The following is a 24,561-nucleotide window of genomic DNA, read 5'->3' on the forward strand; positions in this document are numbered from 1 at the left end:
TCCACAGTAACATTAATAAACAAATGTTTCAAGAAATAGCATTATCTTTCAGGTCTTATTGAACCTGACTGGGGAGAATGTTTATTTATATATTTGGTTTCATAATCACCCACGGTTCTCTCTTGAGCTCCTTCCCAGACTACCATTAGCATCACTCATCCTCACCAGCATGAGCACAGCATTTGTTCCAGTGCAAAGAGAACCAGTGGAATCTTTCCCACTTCTCCTCCAACTCAGGCCAACACAATCCTTTTCTTGCTCGAGGCAATTGTACATCTCTGTTCTTCTCATGTCACATCCATTCCTCTTCCTCCTTCCTAACAAGCCTCTAAATAAGTTCCACCTCACTGCCCATTTCTGGGCTTCTCTTTCAGTTTCTTGCATTTGCCATCCTTGCTGTTCCTCTCTCCCTCCAAGAATCCTCTGCTTTTCCTGGAGTTCCCTGACTGCTGAGCCCACCACGTCCTCTGCTCTGCCTGGACTGCCTGCTCTTCTCTTTGCCACCTCATTATCTGGCGTTGTTTGGTTTTCTCTCATGCAATAAACTCAGCAAGCTCACACTGCAGTGCTAATTTCACTTGGAACTCCATCTCTCTCAAATCCTACTGTGCTTTGTTTTAGCAGCCCTACAAAAATGCTGAATGTTCCCTTCACCACTCCCCTGTCTCCAAGGTCAACCCCTTGGCTCTTCATCCTCAAAATCCCTCTCAATCTCCAGCCCACCCTCAGAAAGCTGTCATAAATCACTGCCTTTACTTCCACTCCCTCTAATTTGGGGGAATTGCACAGGAACAGTGTCTCAAATGTTGGAATAATTTGAATGAGAGAACACAGAACTATTCCCAGTGTTACACACCCCATGGTTCTTGTAACTGATCATGATATGGCCTTGGATGAGGGCCCTCCTGCATTGTTGTGGTTCTGTTCCTAACACAAAACAAATAAAAACACCCCAGCCCCCCTAAAAAAAAACAAAAATAGACCTGTGCTCTTTGTACTGTACCAGTGAATTCTGACAGGGAGGGGTTTTGAGCAATTGAGTGGAAGGGGCAGAGGGATTGAACTGGATGAGTTTTAAGGTCCTTTTAAACCCAACCAGTCTGGAATCCCACGATTCCCACACCTTCTCTTAGCTCAGTATTAAACAGTGACAAAACCAGGTTTTACTGCCTCCATCCCATACGATGCACATGATTCACAACCCTGCCTTACAAGTTCTTTCTGAAGAAGTGGTGTTGCTGTAAATCTTCTACAGGGAGGGAAAAGCAATTTATACTCTCACGACCTCTTTTGACTTCATTTCCAACAGTCATTCCTAACAGTTCTTTACAGCTTTCCAAATTACACATTTGGGAAGTGAAAACCAGCAAGTGGTATATTCTGCCAGTTGCTCTAAGTACAAATTCCTTTCTGAGCTGCATTCAAGAAATCACTTTATTTGCTTAACTTTTTGTGTGTGCACAGCCCCAGTGTGATGAGCAGAGTTATTCTGCTGCTCAGGCTTCAGCACCTCTGAGACTTCCTGGAGCAAACTGGGGCCGGTGTAGGGCAGGCAATTTGCTGGCAGGAAGATGTTGCGTCTCCAGACAAATTCAGCCTCAGTTTAACAAACTGCTGGGTGACTTTTCTCACAGTCAGCAGCCACTAAAAATGCAGATTATTTCCAAGTAGTTTCTTGTGGAGATTATTTCTTTTCAGGTGAGCTTTCAAGCAGATCTAGTGCATGAGGAGACACGTCCAGTGCAAATGTTCAGAGCCACAGGCCTGTTCTCCCCAGCCTCCAGCCAGCAGCACATTTACACCACTGGCTCTTCTTTCCCATCCCATCCATTTTGTAATACACTGTCTTCAGTTCCTCTTCACTATGGCCACTATTCCAACCAAGAACCTGTCATCCTCTCACACATCATATTTCTTCTTCTCCCATCGATTTTTCCTTGCTGCCAGCTCACAAAAAACAGCAATCTCTCCTCACCAAGGGAACCCTCCTTCAGGCTCTTGTGTAAGAGCACACAAGTGAAAGCACCAGGTACAAGAAGACCCTGGGAAGCAGGTCAGGACCCCAATGATGATTAAATTATACAGCTTAAACTGTGTCCAGTCCTAGCAACAGTTTGGGAAGGATGTTGAGATTCTTGAGCACATCCAGAGGAGGCAACGAGGCTGGTGAGGGGCTGGGAACACAAACCCTGTGAGGAACCACTGAGGGAGCTGGGGGTGCTCAGCCTGGAGAAAAGGAGACTCAGAGGTGAGCTGATCACTCTGTACAGCTCCTGAAAGGTGGCTGTGCTCAGCTGGGGTTGGGCTCTTTCTCCAGGCAGCACTGACAGAACCAGAGGACACAGCCTCAAGCTGCACCAAGGGAAAATTAGGTTGGATATTAGGAAAAAGTTTTTCATGGAAAGAGTGTTAAAGTTCTGGAATGGCTGCCCGGGGAGGTGGTGGAGTCACCATCCCTGGGTGTGTTTAAAAGCCTGGATGTGGCACTGGGTGCCAGGGTTTAGCTGAGGGGTTGGGGCTGGGTTGGACTCGATGATCTTGAAGGTCTCTTCCAACCCAGTGATTCTGTGAATTCTGTGAAATTCTTCATTTTCCAAATTCTCCTCCAAGACAGCCACAATCAGTGCATGGTAATTAGCCTGATACTTGTATTGTCTTCTCTTCAGCACAGGCTTGGCTCCCACCAGGAGCATCAAGGGAGCAGGTAGTGCCTGTCCTCCCAGGGACACAACTGGGTGATATTGGGGTGCACAGACACCCACCTCCCCTCCAGAGAGACCATCTGCCAGAACTCTTCACTCCATCCTGAAACACCCACCCCAAAGCAGGCCAGGCTCTACACAAAGCCACCAGCTCAGCCCAGGGTGCTGGGGAAGGACCAGCACAGAGGGGGACACAAAGGACAGGGATGAAAGGACACACACCCGAGGAGGGATACGGAGAAGACACACCCACACTGACATCTGCTGCCAGTTCAGGAGGCTCTGGAGAAGGGACAGGCAGTGAGGCAGCTGACAGGTAGCACACCTGTATCTCAAGGCCAACACCAGCACTGGAAGAGTACAAAAGAGCCACCAGGGGGTTGTCACAGCAGTGTCTTTGTCCAGACCAGGGCAGGAGCTGCTGCTGCTGCTGCAACTGAAGCCAGTGAGGCAACATCACCACATCACCAATGTTACACAAAGGGCAACCAAACACTACATGGAACATTGATTTTTTTTTTTTTTTTTTTTTTGCTTAAACACGCTGTCTTCAGACCCTTCTCCAGCTCATTTGCACCTGGAGCAGCAGAGGATGCTCATCCCAACAGTGTTTGCTCCAGACCCAGCTCAGAAGGACCTGAAATATCAACTTGTTGTATCAGAAAAGGACAAAGGAGGAGACACTTCTGGAAGCAGTGAATGAGTGGGAAGAGCAACCAGACAAACTGCAAATCGATGCTATTTGTGGGAGCAGTGCCAGTGGATGAACTCAGAACACCATGTACTCTTCAAAGTTGTTCTAACAACCACCTTCTGCAATCTCCTGTGTGCCAAGCTAACCCCGTGACTGAGGACATCCAGCCCTTCTGCTGTGTGCAAAGAAGAATCCAAACCTGCCTCTCTCATTTTTTAATAGATAAACGTATTAAAAAGCCATGAAAGGCTTACACACACCCGTGCCTGGAAGTCTTGTGTATCCATACATGGCTATATGCAAGAGCAGATCTAAAATACAGGTAGAAATGAAACAAGGCTGAGCTTGCTATGTTTTGTAATTAGGGCAGATGGAGTCATCCCACAGGTTCTCCCCAAAGGACTGAGCCTGCACTTTGTAGCAGTGCAGCGACAGTCCTGTTGTAGCTGTGAACATCATTAAGGGACAAAAAAGAGGAAGATTAAAGCTAGGAAGGGAATTGGTAAAAGCCCAGCCTCCTGTATTTCAGTTTTACTCCTTGTATACGTGTGGCTGTAGAAGAGATTTGAAGTCTCATGCATGTTTTGCTGCCCTAAACCCAACATTATAGTCAAAACACCACCAAAAACTGTGTCAGAGGCCATCTGAGACACTCATACCAAACACCCAACAAAACCATCACATTTCTCCAGGCTGTTGGAAGAGAATCTGCAAGTGCAATGTCCTGGGCAGGCTGCTCCTCTTTGGGTGAATGATACCTGAACTTCCAGAACAGAAATAGAGAGAACAACCCATGATGAGCTGCTCAGATACCTCCTAGAAGGAAGAGATCCAATTCCTTTCAACTCAGCTTCACACAAGAGTCCCAAAGCTGGCTGGAACTTTATCAGGGACCCTTCCCTACCCTCCACTGCTGACACTTCCCCCAAAAATCCTTCCTGCCAATTCCACTGGACTCTGCTCCCATCACTCAGTGCCATCCAAGCATTCTGGTGGTGATAACAAGGATCACTTTTATTTCTCTCTCTCTCTCAGTGGCTTTTATTTAATGATGCTTGCCAAAAAAAAAAAAAAAAAAAAAAAGGTTATATCACGGAAAACTAAAATTTTCAATGGCCTTGAGCATTTGCCAGGGTTAAAGGGGATGTAATATTAGCCTTTGCTAGTCCCAGCCAGCTCAGTTCCATGTGGCATCCCTCTAAATGGAAGGGAGACAGGAGAAGGAGGCAAGGGAAGTAAAAAGCTGTCCTGCAGGGGAACAGGATGTGTATCAAGAGTGAGCTGATAGCTGGAATTATCACAAGAGAGTTCAGCTGGAAGCAGAAGGGAGGCACACAATATCCTAAGGAATGACAGTCCAATGCATGAAATCACCTATGTGGAACCCAGCAGGTCACCATTTCCATCGTTATCTCTCATCAGAGCTCCTCATACTCTCAAAAAATAACGTGGCCCAGGACATCAAGCACATAAAGCACTCTGCCATTTGAGTTTAACAAAAACACTCTCAAGATGGGCTTGGAAATCAGAACACAGCTTCTCATTTCCTTCTGACACTAATTCAGCAGGGCAAATGTGAACTAATCCCTCAGGCTCCCTCTGCCTCCCTTCGGGGCTGGCAAATACTGGGGGTTTGCAGTTTGTGGTTTGGTTGGTTGAGGGTTTCACTGGATGGTTTGGATTTTTTTGGCTTTGCTTTTAATACGAGTTCACACCTAAGATGCTGCTAGGAAAATAATATTTTTTAGTAATGTATTACCAATAGAGAGAGGAAGAAATGAAAAGAGAACAATCCCTTCCAGGACCATGTCTTCCAGCTCTGTTCCTGAACCTCACCCATCACCACTTCCCTCAACTAGAGTCTGTGCACAGTGTGCCTGAGGTGGCAATAATCTGAATCCACCTGAAATAGCTTTGTAGTATCTTATAGGTTCAGAAAATGAAGTAGTCATGGTTTGACAAAACCACAAAAATACAAGGAATTGGCAAAAAAAAAAATCAGATGTTTAAAAAAGGCAGAGCAAAGCAGCCTTAATGTGGAGGGTGCAGTGACATTCAGCTGGCTTTGGAGCTGCCTGATAACATTAATACTGATAAAGAACAAAAGCCTGACAAGTGTAATCCTGATAGTTCCCTTTGTGTGATTCCTTTGAGGATTACACAGCAATTAAAGATTTCTAACAGTGTTACATTTCCAAAGAACAATGCTCCAATCCCCTGAGGAAATCATAAGCCATTTACAGATTCTTCTTGGGTTTCAACATTTTAGAGAGAAAAAAAGCCACGGACATTTAGCTGTCTTAATTAGATAAACAGCTTAACATCTGAAAATATTTAAAATGTCTTATTTCTAAGAATGTAAAACATGATTTCCTGCCCAGCAGGACCAGTGTCCTGGCTGCAGCACTGGCAGCTGAAGGTTCTTTTCTGCAATTTATCCCTGTGTTACAAGAGTCAGTGCACAAATGCCTTTCTGCACTTGTTCATCAGTTTCTATGCTCAAAAGTCATGGTGTGCAGCCCTCCTGATAAGAGGGACTTTCTGGTTGCTAAAGAGAAGCAGAAAAGGTGCTGAATTAATCAAAACATGGCTGCAGCTTCCCCCCTCAGCAGGTATTTTGGAAAGGTGACTGGTTTTGGGTCAGACCCTGCACATAACAGTGTTCTGGGAGGGGTTACCAGTAAACACAGCTCTACACCACCTAAAAGCCCAGCTCTGGAAAATATTTGGAGTTAAATCTGAGGCCCCTGAAACCTGCCTGGCATTCAGGCATCTCCCCAACACCACAGCCAGCCTTCAGAACTCAATGAAGACAAAGTGTGGCCTTGCATAAAACCCTCATTGCATTGAAGGCTCCATCACCTGCAGCTGTTTGAAGGGCGCAGGCAGTGCACAAACAACTCCAATCCAGCAGATTATTCTGAGGAATGGCTCTGATGGGATTGTTGCCTTCTCCTCACCCACTGCTGTCCTCCCAAGAGTGCAAAAAGCAAAGAACATCCACCTCAACACATGTTTGGAGTTGTGACCCTGTGTTCTGACAACCTGCTCTGCAGTTTGGAATAAACCAGGGGATAACTGCCCCAGGCTCAGCAGCACTGCCAGGAACAGAACCTCAGAGCCTGGGCCAACCTGCTATTGATAGGCACAAAAATCAAATTAAAAGGAATCATCTCTCACACATAACAAAGTGCTAATGAGATCAAGAGAACAAGAGTAAAAACTACAATTTACAATAGTTAATCAAGATCAAAACCAAAGGAGCAACATCAAGAAAAAAACTGAGAGACTAAGATAAGTATTTTAAACAAGTTGCTTGGTGAAGAGATTTCACTCCATCAGCACACAGCTGTCTTCTCTGATCTCCTCTTCGATCACCCAGAGCATGGCAGAAATGATAATACAAGAAACATGACCCTTTAGCTGGTAGATAAAATTCACATTTCAACATTTTTCCCTAAGATTTCCCTTAAATGAGTCAAATCTTAGTCTCTAGAAAGCAAGACTTATGTCAACTGTATTTCAACAGGGAAGGAATTATTTAACAGATTCATCACGGCCCTTTAAAAATTACATGGAATTTTCTAAATTGAGTTTTGACCAGATACAGTGGATTGGAGTTGCCCATCCTACTGGGCTAACAGCAGCCGGTGTCCCTTCAAAAAGTCTCCCTGAGAGTCAGGATCCTTTTCCCCTGACAGAACTGTCCTTGCCATCTCTTGAAAGAACTCCACAGGGAAGGAAACTTCAGTTTCTAATCTGCCCTTCTCCCCCTGCATCAACAGACCTCAGGAACAGATGCCATTGAGTCAGTGCAGGGAACAAAACAGTTTGAGCCACAACTTGAGCCTCAGGAGCGCACGCACACACTTGAAAATTAACATCTTGTCTGAAACCCTTCATCCTGCACTGCTCTGCTCCTGCAAGCAGGAACGGCAGAGCCTCATCTCTTATGCAAATGACACATGGCATTTGAAAAATTCTGGCACAGAGGCAGTAAACAAAAAGCCATCAACTACAAGACTCTTGTGTTTGCTTAGTACCTACAATTAGGGGTGACATAGGAGGGTCTCGGAGGCATTCAGGGAGGATCAAGCCACCAGTTCACCAAAAAACCAATTACCAACACCAACTGCTGCTTTCATTCCCTTCAAGCACTCAGAACCCCAATTATGTTAATGTCAGGGGAAAAAAACCCAACCCTTCAGCAGGTTTTTAAAGGTTTATAACAGATTCCGCAGAAGGGTATAAACAAAACTTTTTAAAAGCAAAAATATCATTTTGCTAATGCCCTCTGAAATAATGCTGGCATTCTTCACAGATCCTCCCCCATGTTTGCAAAAGGCAGCCAGAGCATGGAGACACTTCCAACAAATGGCAGAGTGAGTCAGTGGGGCTGGGAGCTGTGGGCAGGAAGGAGATGACAACGTCCACAGAGTCACTGAAGTCTCCAACGTGATTCATGTCATAACGTGGATCCAAAACAGTGACTTGTGCTTTAGGCACAAACTGCACGGGTATTTCTGTATCCCTGCCTGGGCACTCACCAGCAAACAAGGCACTGCTACAGCAAACACAGCCCAGTCCATGCAGCAATCCACCTCCTCCTTCCTGCCCAGATAAACAGCTGGGCCAGCCTGGAAAAACCAGCACGGCCTTGCACAGAGAGGTAGAGTTTAGGCCATTTCACAGAACCACTGAATTGTAAAAAAGCTTGGGTGGGAAAGGCCCTTAAAGCTCATCCAGTGCCACCCCTCCCATGGGCAGGGTCACCTCCCACTGTCCCAGGCTGCTCCATCCAGCCTGGCCTTGGACACTGCCAGGGATGTAGGAGCAGCCACAGCTTCTCTGGGCACCCTGTGCCAGGGCCTTGCCACCCTCTGAGCACCATATGCTGCCCTGTCACTCAAAACTGCTCTCAGAAAGTAGAACAGGTCTGTTTTTAACCTGGGAACTCTGCAAAACTCCAGGAGTTTGACAGTGAAAAGCTGCAGATCACCACAGGCAGAGGAAAGCAGGAAAATGCCTGTCTGTATCACTGACAATTCTTCACACACCAAAAGGCCTCACATCATTGTGATTAGTCACAAAAGATGTCACCTTTAGTTCCTGTAAAACCATGTCATTTCACCTTTAATGAAGTATCCCAAAGAAAGAAAAAAAAAAAAATTGTGTTAGAAGCACATTCCAGTAGGGACCTGCTTCTCCAAACACAATCCCAAACCAACCCCTCAGCCAGAGCAGCACTGAGTGTGGGAAGAGATCCCTAAATCCTGTGCATGTGGAAATATCAAATATGGGGCGAGCAGCAGCCCAGCCCAGCCCCGTCTCTGCTGGGAGCACCACCAGAACTGCCTCATGGACCCCACAGGCAAAATTTTGGATCAGCTCTCTAATGGGAGCCTCAGACTCCTCCTTCTCCTTTCATTCCTATAAAAAGGAATTTCTTCCCATAAATCCCAATTCACATGTTTTCTGGCTTCAGAGCTATGCTAATTCTGCCTATAAACAGATACATGTTCAGTGCTTAGCTTTCAGCTCAGAAAGCAGAAAAGGGCCTGAACAACAAGCTCAGAACTTCAGAAATCTTCTGGTTTTAAATATAAAAATCAAACAAGCCATGCATATTTATGATTCCTATTTCTGCTGTTAACTAGGTCTGAGAAACAAAAAATGAACATAAGAGAGAAATTAAACATGGATAAATACTACAATTCTGAAATGAACAGTTGCTTTAATAACTGCAATAATTACACACTTGCTGGAAAACCTGACAAAGCTTTGAAGTCAGCTCTGCTAACTCTGAGGAGGTTGGACTAGACACTTCCAGGGTGGGGCTCATCCAAACTGACTCCTCCTATGGCAGCAAATTTATTCAAATTTAGGGCACATTGCTGCAATTATTCCAGCCCTGATTTAACAGGCTGCTCTGCCCTCACTGGGAAGAAAGTAACCCATGGCACAGAGGAGCACTGGGCAGGACGTAACCTATTTTGGTTTATCTTTCTTTTCAAACCAAGTCTAACAACCCCATTCACCAACCACTATAAAAACTTCCCAGGCTGAAAGGAGCTTCCCGCGTTTTTCAACTTTGGAAGCCCTAAAGACGAACAAGGGATGGGAGCAGGACTGAGTGTGTTTGGCATGGAGAGAATCCCAGTTTCCCAGGGGGACAGGGCCCCTCTCACCACTCCGATGAGGTCGCCCCGGCCGTACTCCCCGGTCAGGTGCTTCTTGCCGTCGTCCATGCGCAGCACGGAGCGCAGGCGGCCGTTCAGCACGATGTACGTGCAGTCAGACTTGTCCCCCTGCCTGCAGGCAGAACAACCAACAACCAGCTTTAAAGAAGTGTCCCTGCTCAGCAAATGCATCTGGAGGTTTTGAATAAGTGTTGCTCTGATTTTTAAGATTTTCTAAAGCTTTCTGAGTTTACATTTTTGTAGTAAATTTTCTCACACAACTTTCTGTAAATAATTTATTGGTTTGTATTCTTTCATAGAGGAAGAGAAATTTGATAGACTGGTAGTTTGTCCAGTGTCGTTGGAGAGGTGGCACTTTCACCCTCCAATGCACTGGCACCTTTGGAAAACTATAAATGCTAGAGTCAGAAATAAACTTCCCCTTTTTACCTTCACAAGAACACAGGCGTGTGTCGTGTTTTCTCGTGTCCTATAGTGACAGAGTAAGTTGGTGGTTTTACTCTGCCTGGCTTGGAAGATGCAGGAAAGTGTTTAATTGATACTTAACGAGGAAATTAAAAACGGAGCAGGAGCTTGTTAAAAGGTGACTGGAAATGGGTTTAATGTGTGAATGTACAGGCTGTGCACAGGTAGCTGAGATAAGGAGTCATAGGACAAGGGGGAATGGCTTCAAACAGAAAGAGAGTAGGTTTAGATGGGATATTGGGAAGGAATTGTTCTCTGGGAGGATGGACAGGCCCTGGCACAGGGTGCCCAGAGCAGCTGTGGCTGCCCCTGGATCCCTGGCAGTGTCCAAGGCCAGGTTGGACACTGGGGATTGGAGCAGCCTGGGACAGCGGGAGGTGTCCCTGCCATGGCAGGGGTGGCACTGGATGGGCTTTACGGTCCTTTCCTACCCAGGCCAGCGTAGGGTTCCATGCTAGGACTGGCAGGGGATGACCAGGATGTGAGCAGGCCCCAGAGGACACCACAGGCTCATTGCTGGCTACTCAGGAGCTCGTTCCCACTGCAAGGTCAATGTGGATGTGCACAGGAATTCTGCAGGTCAAACAGCAAGACCCCCAAGTGGCTCCAGATTTGGTGCACACACCTTTGTCTACCAAAACATTTTTGCTGGCACAATTAGGAGTGCTGCTGAGAATGTCACACTTCTGTTGGTGGAGTTAAAACAATGCAAGGAATTCCAGAAGATTTTAACAAGACATTGACAGCTAGGAGTGTTTTGATGCACAGAGTAATCCCAAACTTCCATTGGCTTTGATGCTGCAGGTATGGTAATAAAAATTACAATTATACAGATCATGTTTTAATTAGACTGTTACTCTCCCACCACTGCAGCAACCACATAACAGCTCAACTGCATCCTAGTACATATCCATAAAACTCAGTTTTCACAAGGTAACTTTTGCCTCTTAAACACAAAATTCCTATTTTCAATTTACTGCTGAATAAGCCTAACTGAATTAACTTTTGAGTTTTGCTCTTTGATTCAGAAAGGCTGAAAACCTCTGAGCAATAGATCTTCATGCCCTCAACAATGCAGAAACTACCACCAGAAGATGGAACTGTGTCTTAATCAAATATATCACTTAAAAAGCTTGCCAAGACAACAGAAAAGATGAGGGATAGTATAAAATAATTTAGCAACATGTAGAGACAAGAGACTGAAGCAATGTTGAAGGTACTGCAGAAAGAAAAAAATCTCAAAATAGGCAAACAAATAAATCCAATGGAATGGTTGATAAATACAGCCTGAGGTTCTCAATTTACACGTCCCCAAGGGAGCACAGCTCATGAAGTAGGAAAATTTCAACAAACATACAATTTTGTCCACATCTCACCTGTAAACAGCTCGTCCAGCCTCGACCTCCATCCAGTCCAGGGCGAAGTCAATTTGCCTGACAAAGGGGGACATTCTCTTCACAACGGTGTGGGCCACCCCCAGCACCACACTGGGCTGCTCCCGCATGATCCTGAGGAAAAACCAGAGTGTTACTGAACCTGCCCACAACAGGAACAGCTGCCCACAGGCACCACATCCCAGTGCAGCTGAGCAGGAATTCCCAGGCCACACCCCACTCCTGCCACCACCGCTCTCACCAGGGTCTCTGACCCAACACGGGGCTGCCCAGCTTCCAACCCAGCCCAAATTAAATGGTACTGGGAGCTGGCACTGTCCTAGAAGCAGGATGCCAGTCCTGCTGTCTGGACCAATTCCCTTCTCCCAGTGCAGCAGGATGGGCAGGAGCCATGTGAGCTCCTGTGTATGAGCCACCCTCCTCACTTCTTCCTCACACAGATCTCTCATGACTCAGGAAAATGTTCATCCTGTCCTCAGGATCTTCTCTCCCTGCTGTTCTGCCCATCTCAGTCTCTTGCTCGTGCTCAGTTTCCCCCACATATCACATCAGAATCTTTTTATATGTAAAGTCTGATGTGCTTAAAAAGAAAACACCTGCTCTGCATTTCAAATATTCCCTTTCCCCTCTTGCAAAGACCACAAAGAGCTGAAATATCTTCTAATAAAGCTCCCAATCCTCACATTGGATGCTGTTAGTCATGCTTAAAAGTCTCCAGTAATAAAGACACCATGTAATTCAGTATGTTCCTCAAACTGAAAATCTGAGAAGGTTCTGCTAGGACAACCTCAAACTCCACTGGGGGGCCTAGCAAAAAGCACTCTCACAGACAGCTGGGAATTGCTCAGGAATGTCTAATTTCTCATTCTTTTTAGACTGAAGATTACTTCACCCTGTCACTGTGGGAGTGAGCACTCAAATACCTCCTGAAGCACTCCCAGGGGTGAATGGATCACACACATATCAGGTTGTTCTACCTGCTAGGGCAGCTTGTCTTTCCTGTGCAGAATCAAGGGCAGACTACTAAAAAATAGTTATTTCACAAAAGAGAAATAACAACTCACAAAGAAGTACATTTGTGTCTGCAGCCCCAGCATGAAAAGTGCACACAGAAAGGTGAGGGAGCTGCATGAAACCTGCTCATGGAAAAGCAGGCTGCCCCAAGCCCCAGTGTCCAGCCTGGCCTTGGGCACTGCCAGGGATCCAGGGGCAGCCACAGCTGCTCTGGGCACCCTATGCCAGGGCCTGCCCACCCTCCCAGGGAACAATTCCTTCCCAATATCCCATCCAGCCCTGCCCTCTGGCAGTGGGAAGCCATTCCCTGTGTCCTGGCACTCCAGACCTCTGTAAATTGTCTCTCCACATTTCTGGCCAGGCCCTTCAGGCCCTGCAAGGCCACTGAGGTCACCCCAAAGTTTCCCCTCTCCAGGTGAACAATGCCAGCTGTGCCAGCCTTCCCTCCCAGCAGAGCTGCTCCATCCCTCTGATCCCCTGGTGCCTCCTCTGGATCTCTGCAGCAGCTCCAGCTCCTGCCTGTGCTGGGCCAGGGCTGGGGCAGCTCTGCAGGTGGGCTCTCACCTGAGCACAGGGCACAGGGGCACAATCCCCCCTGCCCTGCTGCCCACGCTGGGCTCAGCCCAGGGCAGGGGGTTCAGGGCTGGGGCAGCTCCAGCTCTCACCCACAGCACCCCCAGCTCCCTCTCCAGGGCTGCTCCAGCTGCTCATCCCAGCCTGGATTGGTCCTGGGGCTTCTCCTGACCCAGGGGCAGCTCCAGCACTGCTGAAACCTCCCCAGGTTCCTTGTTAAGTTTTCTGCATCCCTGTTCCCTTCACAAGGAATGTGCCAGATTGGTAAAATAATCTCCTTTTCGTGCTCTCTGAGCACAAATCATGTCAGCTGTGTATCTAACCTCACCCCTAAATAAGTGAGGAAGAGAGAAAGGTATGGAAGGAGCACTGTCACTCCTTGTTCCCTAACTGCATTACAGCTTTTGTGGACCACTGCAACCTGGCAGAATCACTGAAAGCCCAAGCAGAGATCCACAATCCAAGACTGTGACAACAAAAGCAGACTCCCCAGGATCTCTGCACTGCCTGGATGTGGCACAGGACCTGCCCTGAAGTCTTTCCAACACCGGGACTCTTCTTCATTAATGCCACTGCTGCAAGAGCCCCAGAGCTGCCAGGGACTGTGGGACAGAGCAGCACACAGGCAGCTTCCCATGGATACTGCTCTCCTCACCCAGAGCTCCAACTACTACTTTTGCAATAATGAAGCCTAAATTTTCAGACAAAAGCCCTGGAATTGAAAGAGCAGAGATCCACAGGCACATATCCCTATTTCATGTTGAACTCCCCCCACTCATACGCCTGCACTTGAATGTCTGCAAGGTAAATTAAAATGAACACTGGCTCTTACACTTAGAACACTTAAAGATCCAGCCAGCAAACACCACTACCAGAAAGCAGGACAGCTTTTCTCTCCTGACCCTCTTCTCTTGCCCTGAGTTTTCCATGCCACCCCACCATCCTGACCCAGATACCAAAAGACACATAGAAAACACCCAGCCCTATCCCCCTTCTCAGCAGATTCAAAAGTTAAATAAAGCCCCTAAAAATCCTGGATGGTTTAGCTCATTGGTTTTAGTCCACATGCTTATTTAGCCCTCAAAGTCTCTTCCCACACAGGCTATTGTCAATAAAAGCCATTTACTCTTTTCCTCCCTCATAATATTTATCTTAATTCTTAATGCACTCAAAATGCAAACTAACAGGCTTCTTTTATTTCCACCTGGAGTTCTCTCATGTCCCTTAGTTCCATGCAGATTCTAAAAGAGAATTAACACAGAAGGTGAGACCCAACCTTATATGCAGGAAAAGAGAAAAGAGGTTTTTTTTCCCCCATTATCACCCCAGCTTCCTTCCTCTCACGTGGGCATTTACAACCTTGCTCTTCTGTTTGGCACATGCCTGGTACTGGGAAAATTAAAATCCAAAGCTCTGCACTACAGAGGTTTCTGAAGGGACTTTGAGGATTTTTTACTAGAAAGCTCACCAAGTATAACAATAAGGGCTAAGTAGTTTCTGTGAAAGTCTGGAGCCTCTGCAGATATTCTTGGGGATGTGGCTGCAATGGGATTTTCAGCTTAGCTGGCAAGACCAAATAAAAATCAAAGCTTTCCTGCTTCTCTGGCAAGTGCATATGATTAAGCCTCCAAACTGTGAAATTTACAGAAGTAGAAAATGTGAGAGAGCCACTGGTAGCACAGATCCTGAATTTATTCCCTCAGGAGATCCTGGTGACAACTCGATTCCCATTTTCCAGGAGCTGCCGCAGGGGCACCGCAGGCCGAGAGCACTGCAGGCACATTCCATGGGATCACCCCTGCATTCACCACACCACCAGCTCGTGCCACCCCTGGACTTGCACTCTGCATCTGCAGCCAGCCATTTACTCATGGCAGCACCACAAAAAAGGCTCCTGCCCAGAGTTTCAGTGGGAAGGATTTAATCCAACACTCAATTCTCCACCCCGAGCTCCTTCCATTGCTGTGCTCTTTCCCTCATGACAACTATTGACCACGTACTTTCTGCTTCACCCTCTCATCAATTATTGAGAAAAAACACAGACTGTTCCAGGGCACCACGGAGGAAAAGAGGAAACACATGTGACAGGAAAAGAAGAATGCAATTTTGGAGAATAACAGGAGTTCTTGTCAAATTTCACCTAGTCTGTAGCTAAGAGAAAAATGAACAAATTAAGACAAAAATAATTCCTTTGAGATTCCAGGCAAGGGAGAAATCTGAACACTGTGAACTATGAACATAGAATTTACATTAAAATGGCAAAAAGAACTACATCCTATTTTATTAACAAGTTTTTCTTTCTCATAGAATTCAAAGCAAAAATGAACCAATAAAAGAAACCTGATGCTTTTCAAAGCCCTTCTCCCATGTCACTTTTAAATATGGGCCCAGGAGTCAGAAGTGCCATAAAGCCTGGGCTTCAGGACAAATTCTGAAGATGAAATGCTGGAATATCACAGAGCTTGTAAAATGGAGAGAACAGATAATAGACTTTAAAGGAGAAAAAGAAAGATTTGGAAAGGACCCAAAAATAATGATGAGGTGATACATTGATGGGTCTTGATCCCTGACTGGTAAGGTGCTAATGGAAGCAGAAAGGTAAACTGGAATTAACAGGAGGCAATTCAGTTCTTGAGAGAGAAGAGAAATCTCAGGAAAATGAGCTTCAGTAAATACGAGAGAATCCAGCCCTGAGTAGCAAAAAAAAAAAAAAAAACCAGGAAAAAAAAAGAGGAATAGGTGGAATCTGCCTGGCTGGCTCAGACAACATAATGAAATTTGAAGCCAGAAACAAGTAGGAAAACAACAGCAGGAAAAGACAGAGAGAAAAAGTGGCTGTTTAGGAGAAACAGCCTGGAACCACATGGAATGGCACAAGTGGGAAGCATCTCTCAGAAATTAGGCCAAAGAGTTGACAACCACCTCAGAGCCTGGGAAAAACACAGCTCATCAACAAGCACCTGCTGAGCACAGCAGGTTCAGCTCCACAGCCACACAGCCTCCTGCCTGGGGTGGGAAAACCAAAATCCCACAGTGAGGATTCTGGGGTAGAGCTGATCAGGAATACAAACAACTACAGTTATTTAGAAAGCAGGAAGTTATGGACATCACAGTGGCCTACAAAACACAATAAACCCCCAGAAGTCCTGTGTAACTCAGGACTCAAGGTACATTCCAGAAGCTGGAAAAGGAGATTAGGAAAGGAAATTGTGCATTAGACACAAATTATGTGTGTGAACTAATTCTAACTCTAAATGACAAGATCACAGACTAAATCAAGGACATTAATTATTATTATTGGCAACAAGGCTGACCACAGCCATCATACTGCATTTTTAATTACCTATATTCCCCTTTTCCAAGGTTCAGGAAGGTCTTGCACAGGGGAATTATTCTTTAACCTGTTCTATTAGTGAGCATTAAAACCCTACAGTTACACCCACAACAATCACTCATAACACACTCAACTCCCTGGCTCGGTCTGGGAACAGAACTGGGGACATTTTCCAGCAAAAAGGAATAATTAATCCAAGACAAAGGGCCTGGCAAAGCAGCAATTAACCGAGCAAAGTGCAGGCTCTGGGCAGACCTTGAAGTATATGAAACTTGGGCTATAATTCCCACACCACTGGGTTAAGTGCTCTATAGGCCTCAGATTTTTTTTCTAAGCCGTTTAATATTGCCATGTACCCTGAATTGCTTCTTGCTGGAGTTAAACCACCTGACAGAGGGACCACAGCTCACCCACACACCTAAACCCACCCCATAAAAACATGGTTTGCTGTGGGAGGCATCTGCAGCAGCACAGACATCCAACACCTGGATTTAAAATCATGGCATCATTACAGATGGAAAAGACCTCCAAGATCATCAAGTCCAAATTTTCACTGAATACCTCCAGGCTCACTAAACCATACTACAAAGTGCCACATCTTAGGCATTCACACGTTTTTTGAATCCCTCCAGGGATAGTGACTCCACACTGCCAGAGCAGCCTGCTCAGATGTCCAACCACCCTTTCAGTGAATAAATTTTCCCAAAAATCCAACCTGAACCTCCTCTAGCCATTCCCTCTCTTCCTGTCCCTGTTCCCTGGAGCACAGCCTGACCCCCCCAGCTGTCCCCTCCTGTCAGGAGTTGTGCAGAGCCACAAGGTCCCCCCTGAGCCTCCTTTTCTCCAGGCTGAGCCCCTTTCCAGCTCCCTCAGCACCTCCTGGTGCTCCAGCCCCTTTCCTGGACATGTTCCAGCCCCTCAATGTCCTCCTTGCAAGTGAGGGGTCCAAAATTAAACCCAGGATTTGATGAGTGGCCCCCACCAGCACCCAGCAGAGGGTTCAGTCACTACCCTGATCCTTTGTTCAAAAGAGTCATTAAAAAATGTAAAAAATACTTTAAAAACCCCAGATCCATGTATGTCTGAATGGCAGAACTCACTCATAGAAATGGGACTTGGAGATGGAGAGGAAGCTGCAGTCTCTGTTGGCCTTGATGGTGAAGATCAGGGGCTCCCCAGTGAGGACAGCGAGCTGGCCCACAAGCTCCCCGGGGTGGGTGATGAAGAGGCAGGTGTCCTCCTCAGAGTCAATCTTCCTCTGGTACACATGGAGCATCCCCGAGACCACAAAGCAAACATTGACATCCTGGAGCAAATGGGGGAAAAAAAAAAAAAAACCAAAAAACTTAGTAAAAATCCTCCAAGATTTTAAAAGCAATTATCCCAGTGACAGAGCTATCATGACCAATCTGTTTCCCAGAAGCTCTCCTATAGCTTTCGAACAATGAGGTGGTAAAATAAGACACAATAGTGAATTATTAAAAGCAGGTTATGAATATTTAAAACTAAGCAGGCACAATATTGAAAAATGTGTTTCTCTTTGGGTGTTTATGAAATACAAAGGCTGCATCTTGAGATATCAAGGAATAACAAGAGAATTGGGAGAGGAGGAGATAATGGGGAATCACAGCTGCAGGATGAGGGCCATGGCAGGTCAGCAGAGCAGAACCCAGCAGTAGAACTGGAGCTACCCGTCATCTGCTTTGTTTAAGCTCCTCTATTTACACAGGATTATTATAAATGAAGCTTGTTATATCCTAAACACACTTTGCTATTAACAAATAATGCTGGATTGGTTTTGTATGAGGGCTTTACTGCAGCTGAGTGGCATCATAAAACCCAAAGTGCAGGGTGTGAGAAAAGGCTTCCCAGTCCCCACAGCTCCTGAGGAAGGACAAAGGATTACTCCACACCTTCCCACGAGGTTCATTAGAGCTGGCAACACCCAGGCACCAGAGTCCCACCCTGGCTCTGGTGCAGCACCAGCCCTGTGAGCAAGAAGGCCCAGAGCTGGGGGTGTTTCACCTCCAGAAGAGGTGGCATAGGAGGGGACAGGTGGGAATGTTTTAATTGCCATTAATGTGTATAAACACCCTCCTGGAGGGGCACAGACAGAGCCAGACTCACCTGATCTCCCTGCCTGGACAGCACAGTGCCAGCAGTGACCTGATGCAGTGTCACTTTGCCATTCAGCAATGCAGGATTCTGGAGAAGAAAGGGGTGGGAGGTACAATTTACTGCTCTGTTCACAGTAAAGGTCCCAGAATGTGAGGAAGCACCCAAATAAAGCAAGTAAGAATAACAGTTAAGACTATGTTACAAGTACTTGAATCTCTTTAAAATATGGCACCTATTTCTATATTTCTCTACCCACCCAACATTTCTTCCAGAAGAGAAAAAAAGGTATAATTCATTTTAATTGATCACACTTGGATTCTTAAGGATTTTCTATTCATCAATTTTCCCCCCAGACTCTTTAAAGGGCCTTTAATGAAAAGAGATCTGTATCAGCTGGCATGAAAACCATGAAACATCAAGTTACTTTCAAAGGAAGGTGAAACTGGAGGAGACTTTCTACATCATGGAGTAACTGGACAGGATAATCCAACACTGGCTTTGTCCCAGGCCAGCCCTGGGCACACAGCTCAGCTGTGCTGTACCTGCAGAGCACATTTTCATACACACTGTACAACAAAAGCTTTCCCAAGCTCATCAACTCCTGTGCTCAGGCAGACAAAAGTGGGAATTTCACTCCCAACTTAAAGCACACGGGAGGAAAGGCTCTTCCCAAGAGCCACCCTCAGTTTGGACTCCACAATCCCTTGCAATGTCAAGGAAATGAGGTATCTGAGCCTAAAATTTCCAAACATTGCTTTCACCACCACAACCCTGAGTGCATAACAGACACCCAAACAGGAGAGACTTTTCTTTCCATCTCAAATAATTACCCACACAATGTGGGGTCCTGTGTGCAGTCAGGACCAAACCCTAAAGCATTAGGCCACCTTTGCTTTGGCATAACTTTCACTCAAACCAGCAAATCACAGAGTCAGACTGGTTTGGCTTCAAAGGGATCTTAAAGCTCATCCAGTCCAGACAGGGACACCTTCCACTGTCCCAGGCTGCTCCATCATCCAGCCTGGCCTTGGGCACTTCCAGGGATCCAGGGGCAGCCACAGCTGCTCTGGGGACCCTGGGCACCTATTTATTCTTCAAATAAAGATTTTCTTCCTCATATTTAATTGTCAGACTGCCCTCCTTCAGCTTAAGGACATTCCTCCTTGTCCTGCCATTCCATGCCCACAGTCCCTCTCCAGCCTTCTTATAAATCTTCAGAAATTCAGCATTTTATCACCACCCCTGAATGGGCTGGGGCAGAAAACAAGGCTCAGTTATGAGTTCACAGGTTAGGCTGAAGAGAGGCAGCACAGTCCTGCCTTTCACAACTTCCCTGGGTGTTTGGCTGTGCCCAGGCTCTGCCTCAGAGGCACAAGCACTAAAAGCTGCACTCACAGAAGAACCAACTGAGCATAAGAGCAGAGCAGAATGTGACCCCAGTCATCAACTCCATTCCAGCAGGAAACCAGCACAGCAGAGATGTAAACACTCCACCAGTGTAATTCTTCTGCCAGGCTGGAATTTTTCTATTTTGGGTCGAAAAGAAATAGTGCAAGTGAAATAATCACAATTATTCTTTACACCTACTGCTGATAAAAATAACATATTTTCCTCAAAAATAGTTTTATTAAAGCCAATCTGTTTCATGGGAACATATCCAATGCAGGGAACCTGACAAGCACCTGTCAAAATATTTCAGTTCAGCAATAGCAACTCAACTAATTTCTATAATGTTTTTTCTATATTTAGACATTTATGGTTGTATAGTATTACCTATTCTTAAAGCCAAAGTTGTAAGTCTGAAAGTACCTCTCAGTAGGGGAATTCAGGCTCCCCCATGAGCTCTACTTATCAAAAGCATTTTCAGGCTGCATCAGCTCAAAACTAAATTGCTGCCAAGATTTTCTTCATGTCTAAGACTACTTATGTATTGGGAAAGATTGTACTCAGAGCTGTGAAACCCTCAGCATTGGAGATCTTTAAGAATGGCTCAGCCAAAAACCTGCCAGAAATGACTTAGCACTATCTGATTCTGCCTCAGGCATGGGAGGGACTGAGTGACCTCCAGGCAGGCCTTGGAATCCTCCTTTGCTGGGCTATCACAGCTCCACGAAGCATTAAAAGAGCTGACAAATGAAATCCACCCTGTTTCTCTCAATGGGTGAGACCAGCAAATCCAAATTCAGCACTGCAGTTACAGGGTTTAGGCTAAAAACCTGCACTGAGCCCCCCAGCTGTGAGCTTTTATGGAAAATAAGGGAAATAATTACTCCAAAAAGCTCCATTTCCCAGCAAGTTTCTTTCTTTGCAGAACTCTAATAAATGATTGCAGCAGGAAACTCAAGAAATTCGGTGACAATAGCAAATTTAAGAAGCAACAGAGGTTATTTCTGGGTAACTTCCACATCCTTGGAAGTCACAGTAGGGGTTTATGGTACAGAAGTGAAAACACAAACCAGTTATAAACAATTTAAATAAAGCAATAATTAACTGGGTCAAATAATATTTTTGTCAAAGGACATTCCCTTGTAACTCACAAAGAAGAGATGCCCTGCAACACTGCTTAACCCTCCCCATCATAACTGCAGACAAAGCTGAAAACACACAAAAACTGTATGAGATTGAAAACCACTCATTACAAGATCCAAGGAATTCAAGTTACTTTAAAAAAAAAAAGAAAAAAAAGAGAATTTTAATTCTGAAGTCAGATACTTAAAGGCTATTTGAAATAATGCCTCTTTCTAGAGACATTTACTCTCTCTCTCTGTCACATTGAAAAAAAAACCCAAACAACCAAAAAATCCCCAAAGCTACCATCTGTCATCAAAACATCTCAATTTTATTCACTCTGATTGGATGCTCTGAAAAATGACAATTTAAAATGCTTCCATCCAGCTAAGAAAGATCTCATTTTTTAAGAGAAGACCTTACAAGAATTCATTTCCTTTCATGTAAGCAGTATTGAACACAAATATTTTGTACACAGTAAATTCTTCTTCCATTGCCTGTAGAAGAATAATTTTTTGCTATTACTACATGGAAAAAAAAATTGAGCTTTCAATGACATTTCTGGCAATTGGCCACATCCCACCAGATTCTAATTTGCTTGTGAAAAACTAAGGTGCTTGAAAATCCTACCTTATTTCACCAGTATTTAGATCTTCATGTTACAAACTCCGCCTATTAGGTGCTGCATTTTAAGGTCATTGTTGAAATCAACTTTATCTCTAAACTGCTACTTGGTAATTACCGAGAAATTTATTCTAGACTAAAAGAAAAGTGCTGTAATCAGGAGCTTCAGTAATCTTGGAATTTTTACTTATGATCTGATAGTTGGATCAAGAACAGTATAGATGAAGTCCTACTTTACTCCTTCTGCAACAAGAATTTATTCTAAAATAGTCTGTAGCCTTCCATGAGGATAGAAATGCCTGAAAAAAACTGAAAATTAACAGAATGAGACAGGTAAGGCTCCTGTAGAGACCTCAGATCAGTGATGATGTGGAACAGGCACCTTGAGCCTCACAACTGGGAGCTGAAAGACCCTGACAGGGATTTTGAAGCTGCAAGGGGAATAATTTTGGAAGTTGGGAGGGAATGCTAAAATCTAGAAGTAAAATCTTCTAAGTTCTAGCAAGTGTTGTATGGTGACAGCTCTGAAGGCAGGGAGGAGGTGCAGCAGCTGTGCCCAGCCTCTGGCAGCAGCAGCAGACTGGAATTACTGCAGAACAGGCTGGATGTCTGTGGCTGACAGAGAGAGATGCAGAGCTTTCCCAGATTGTCTGATTATCCACCTTCCTTTGAAAGTAAGTTGATGAACAGACACACCTTTGTAATGAAATGCAGCTGGAATGATGAAAACAATTTTCAGTCCTTCTTACAACACCAAGGGGCTCAGCAGGGGCTGAGCTCAGCAGGGATCAGGCAGAGCCCCTGAGCACAGGACCCAGCTGGGAGATGCTGCCAGTGCTCCTGGGAAAGTACAGGGACATCTCCAAACCCAAACAACTCCCTGGGATGCAGTGCCACAGGATTCATGGATTCAGCAGTCACCTGAACCTGTCGATAACTGCCCACACTCAGTGACAGCACGGAGTGAGATGGCAGGAATTTGCACGTGTGCTGCTTGCAGGGCTAACTGCACACAGACAGGGGAGATTCATGCACTGCATTCCAGCCTGGTCTGTTGAAATGGCAGAATAATTCAAATTTATTTCAACCCTTCTAATGACCTCAACAGGCTGTTGAATAAAACATCCAGACCATCTCCAGCACACTGAGGAGACAAATCCGCTTTTCAGTTCCTGGCAGAATGAAATGAAAAGCAGAAGCAAAGCCAGTTCCCCTTGCAATAACTCACATCAAGTTTCATCAGGGTTGAGAGGTCTTTCTTTGCTGCTTCCACAATGGCATCAATGTGTTTGCTGTTACAGGAGTCCTGCACAGCACTGTAATGGAAAACTGCTGAAGGAGTTTCTGTCACTGTCACAGTCTTCTTCAATATCGACTGCAAAGAGAAGAAACACATCAAGGATCAGGTTAAACATCAAAATTGGCACCTACCAAAATTGGCCTTTATTGTCTGCATTCTCTACCCAGAACAACTGGTGGTCTGCAAAAAAAGAAATCTAGGTTTCCAAAAAAGCAACAGCTTCCTAACTTCATTATCCCTGTATTTTTCTGCACAGCCTGACACTCGAATCAAACAAAGTTACTCATCACAGCTTGTGAAAGGGAAGGAATGAGAGACTTCAGAAACTGAGCTGCTGCCAGCTTGATGGAACTAAAACTTTATCAACACTGTACACAAAGATGCAGGAAAAGATAAAATGTCAAGGTCACAGTGAGCAACAGTTTAATTCCAGATTTTAAGGTGCAGGTTTGTAACTCAAGAGGGTTTTTGTGCTCTTGACTTCCAGGTCAGTATTTCTAAAAAGCAGACCACAAAAATAAAAACAGATTTATAAATAATGACTAGAAACCTACAGCTGATACAAGCTTTTAATTCCTTGCTGTAAAGGACCTCTCACAAATAGAACATGATCTGACAAATCCAAATAATCCATTTCATGAGTCAGGGGAAGAAAATACATAAAAAAAGTTGCAGCAGTGGTTTCCCATTGCACACCAAGGGAATCTCCACAGAATTTCAAGACGTGCAATAAAACGACTTGACAGCCACTAACATCTACTGAAACACCTGTAAGTTAAAAAACAGTAATACAAAAGCATTCAAGGCCAGGCTGGGTGGTGTAGAGAAAGTGTCCCTGGCCATGGCAGGGGGATTGGACCAGCTGGGCTTCAAAGGTCCCTTCCAACACAAACCATTTGGGGATTCTGTAAATCCAAACATCCCAGCTCGCAGAGAGCTGCAAGGGCAGCGTTTGGAAGGCAGGAAGCAAGCATTTAAATGACTGCAAGCAGAACGAGGTGAGCAAGGGCAGGGCAGGAAGCAGGCTGGGCTCTGGGGAGGAGCAGACCCACCTTGGCCACGGCGGTGCTGCCGGCGTCCTCGGGGGCCAGGTGCACCCTGGCCCTCTCGTAGGCCATGTCCATGTCGGACTTGGCACCGCTGGAATTGTCTGCAAGCAACACAAAAATCCTGGAGTGAGCACCTCCTGCACTGCAGCTTCTGAGAAGCAGCAGGTAACACACCAAGGGGAGCAACTTGGCACCTTCACATTCCTGTTATTTCCCAGCTCCTTATGACCTGGAACTTTAAATCTTCCCATGTGAACGCGGGTGTACGACACGTCCCAGAATTCCCACAGCCACTCTTGTACAGAGTGCAGTCATTATTTGAAGGTTTGTTGTGGGGCTTTTTGTCCACAGAAAATTGGCAGAGCACTGGAGAGAGGGAAATCCTAATAACTTAAAATTTGAGGTGTTTTTTATGGCTTTCTGCAAAACTGCCTGAGGTGCTGCTGCTGATGGCTCATATCAGCTGCTGCATCTTATTTTCAATACTCTACAAATCCTTGAAATTCTTCATAGAGTTAGCATGAAGTTTTAGAGGCCAATTTCTTCATTTGTGAGAGCAGCTCACCCTCTGAGCTCATCTGTTGCT

General features: G+C 45.4%; 1 protein-coding gene across 3 annotated transcripts in view; it reads right to left on the reverse strand.

The window, feature by feature from the left end:
* The window catches only part of PNPLA7 (patatin like phospholipase domain containing 7), a 127,146-nt gene that overhangs the window by 79,450 nt on the left and 23,135 nt on the right, over positions 1 to 24,561 (reverse strand). For all 3 annotated transcript variants that reach the window (XM_053996174.1, XM_053996173.1, XM_053996175.1), the window contains 6 exons: positions 23,979 to 24,076; positions 22,855 to 23,001; positions 18,504 to 18,581; positions 17,477 to 17,682; positions 11,438 to 11,569; positions 9,585 to 9,708 (listed from right to left, as the gene is read on the reverse strand). In XM_053996174.1, coding sequence (XP_053852149.1) covers positions 9,585 to 9,708; positions 11,438 to 11,569; positions 17,477 to 17,682; positions 18,504 to 18,581; positions 22,855 to 23,001; positions 23,979 to 24,076 — 785 coding nt within the window. The remainder of the gene's footprint in view (positions 1 to 9,584; positions 9,709 to 11,437; positions 11,570 to 17,476; positions 17,683 to 18,503; positions 18,582 to 22,854; positions 23,002 to 23,978; positions 24,077 to 24,561) is intronic.

Source organism: Vidua macroura, chromosome 21 (assembly GCF_024509145.1).
Source record: "Vidua macroura isolate BioBank_ID:100142 chromosome 21, ASM2450914v1, whole genome shotgun sequence".
NCBI lineage: Eukaryota > Metazoa > Chordata > Aves > Passeriformes > Viduidae > Vidua > Vidua macroura.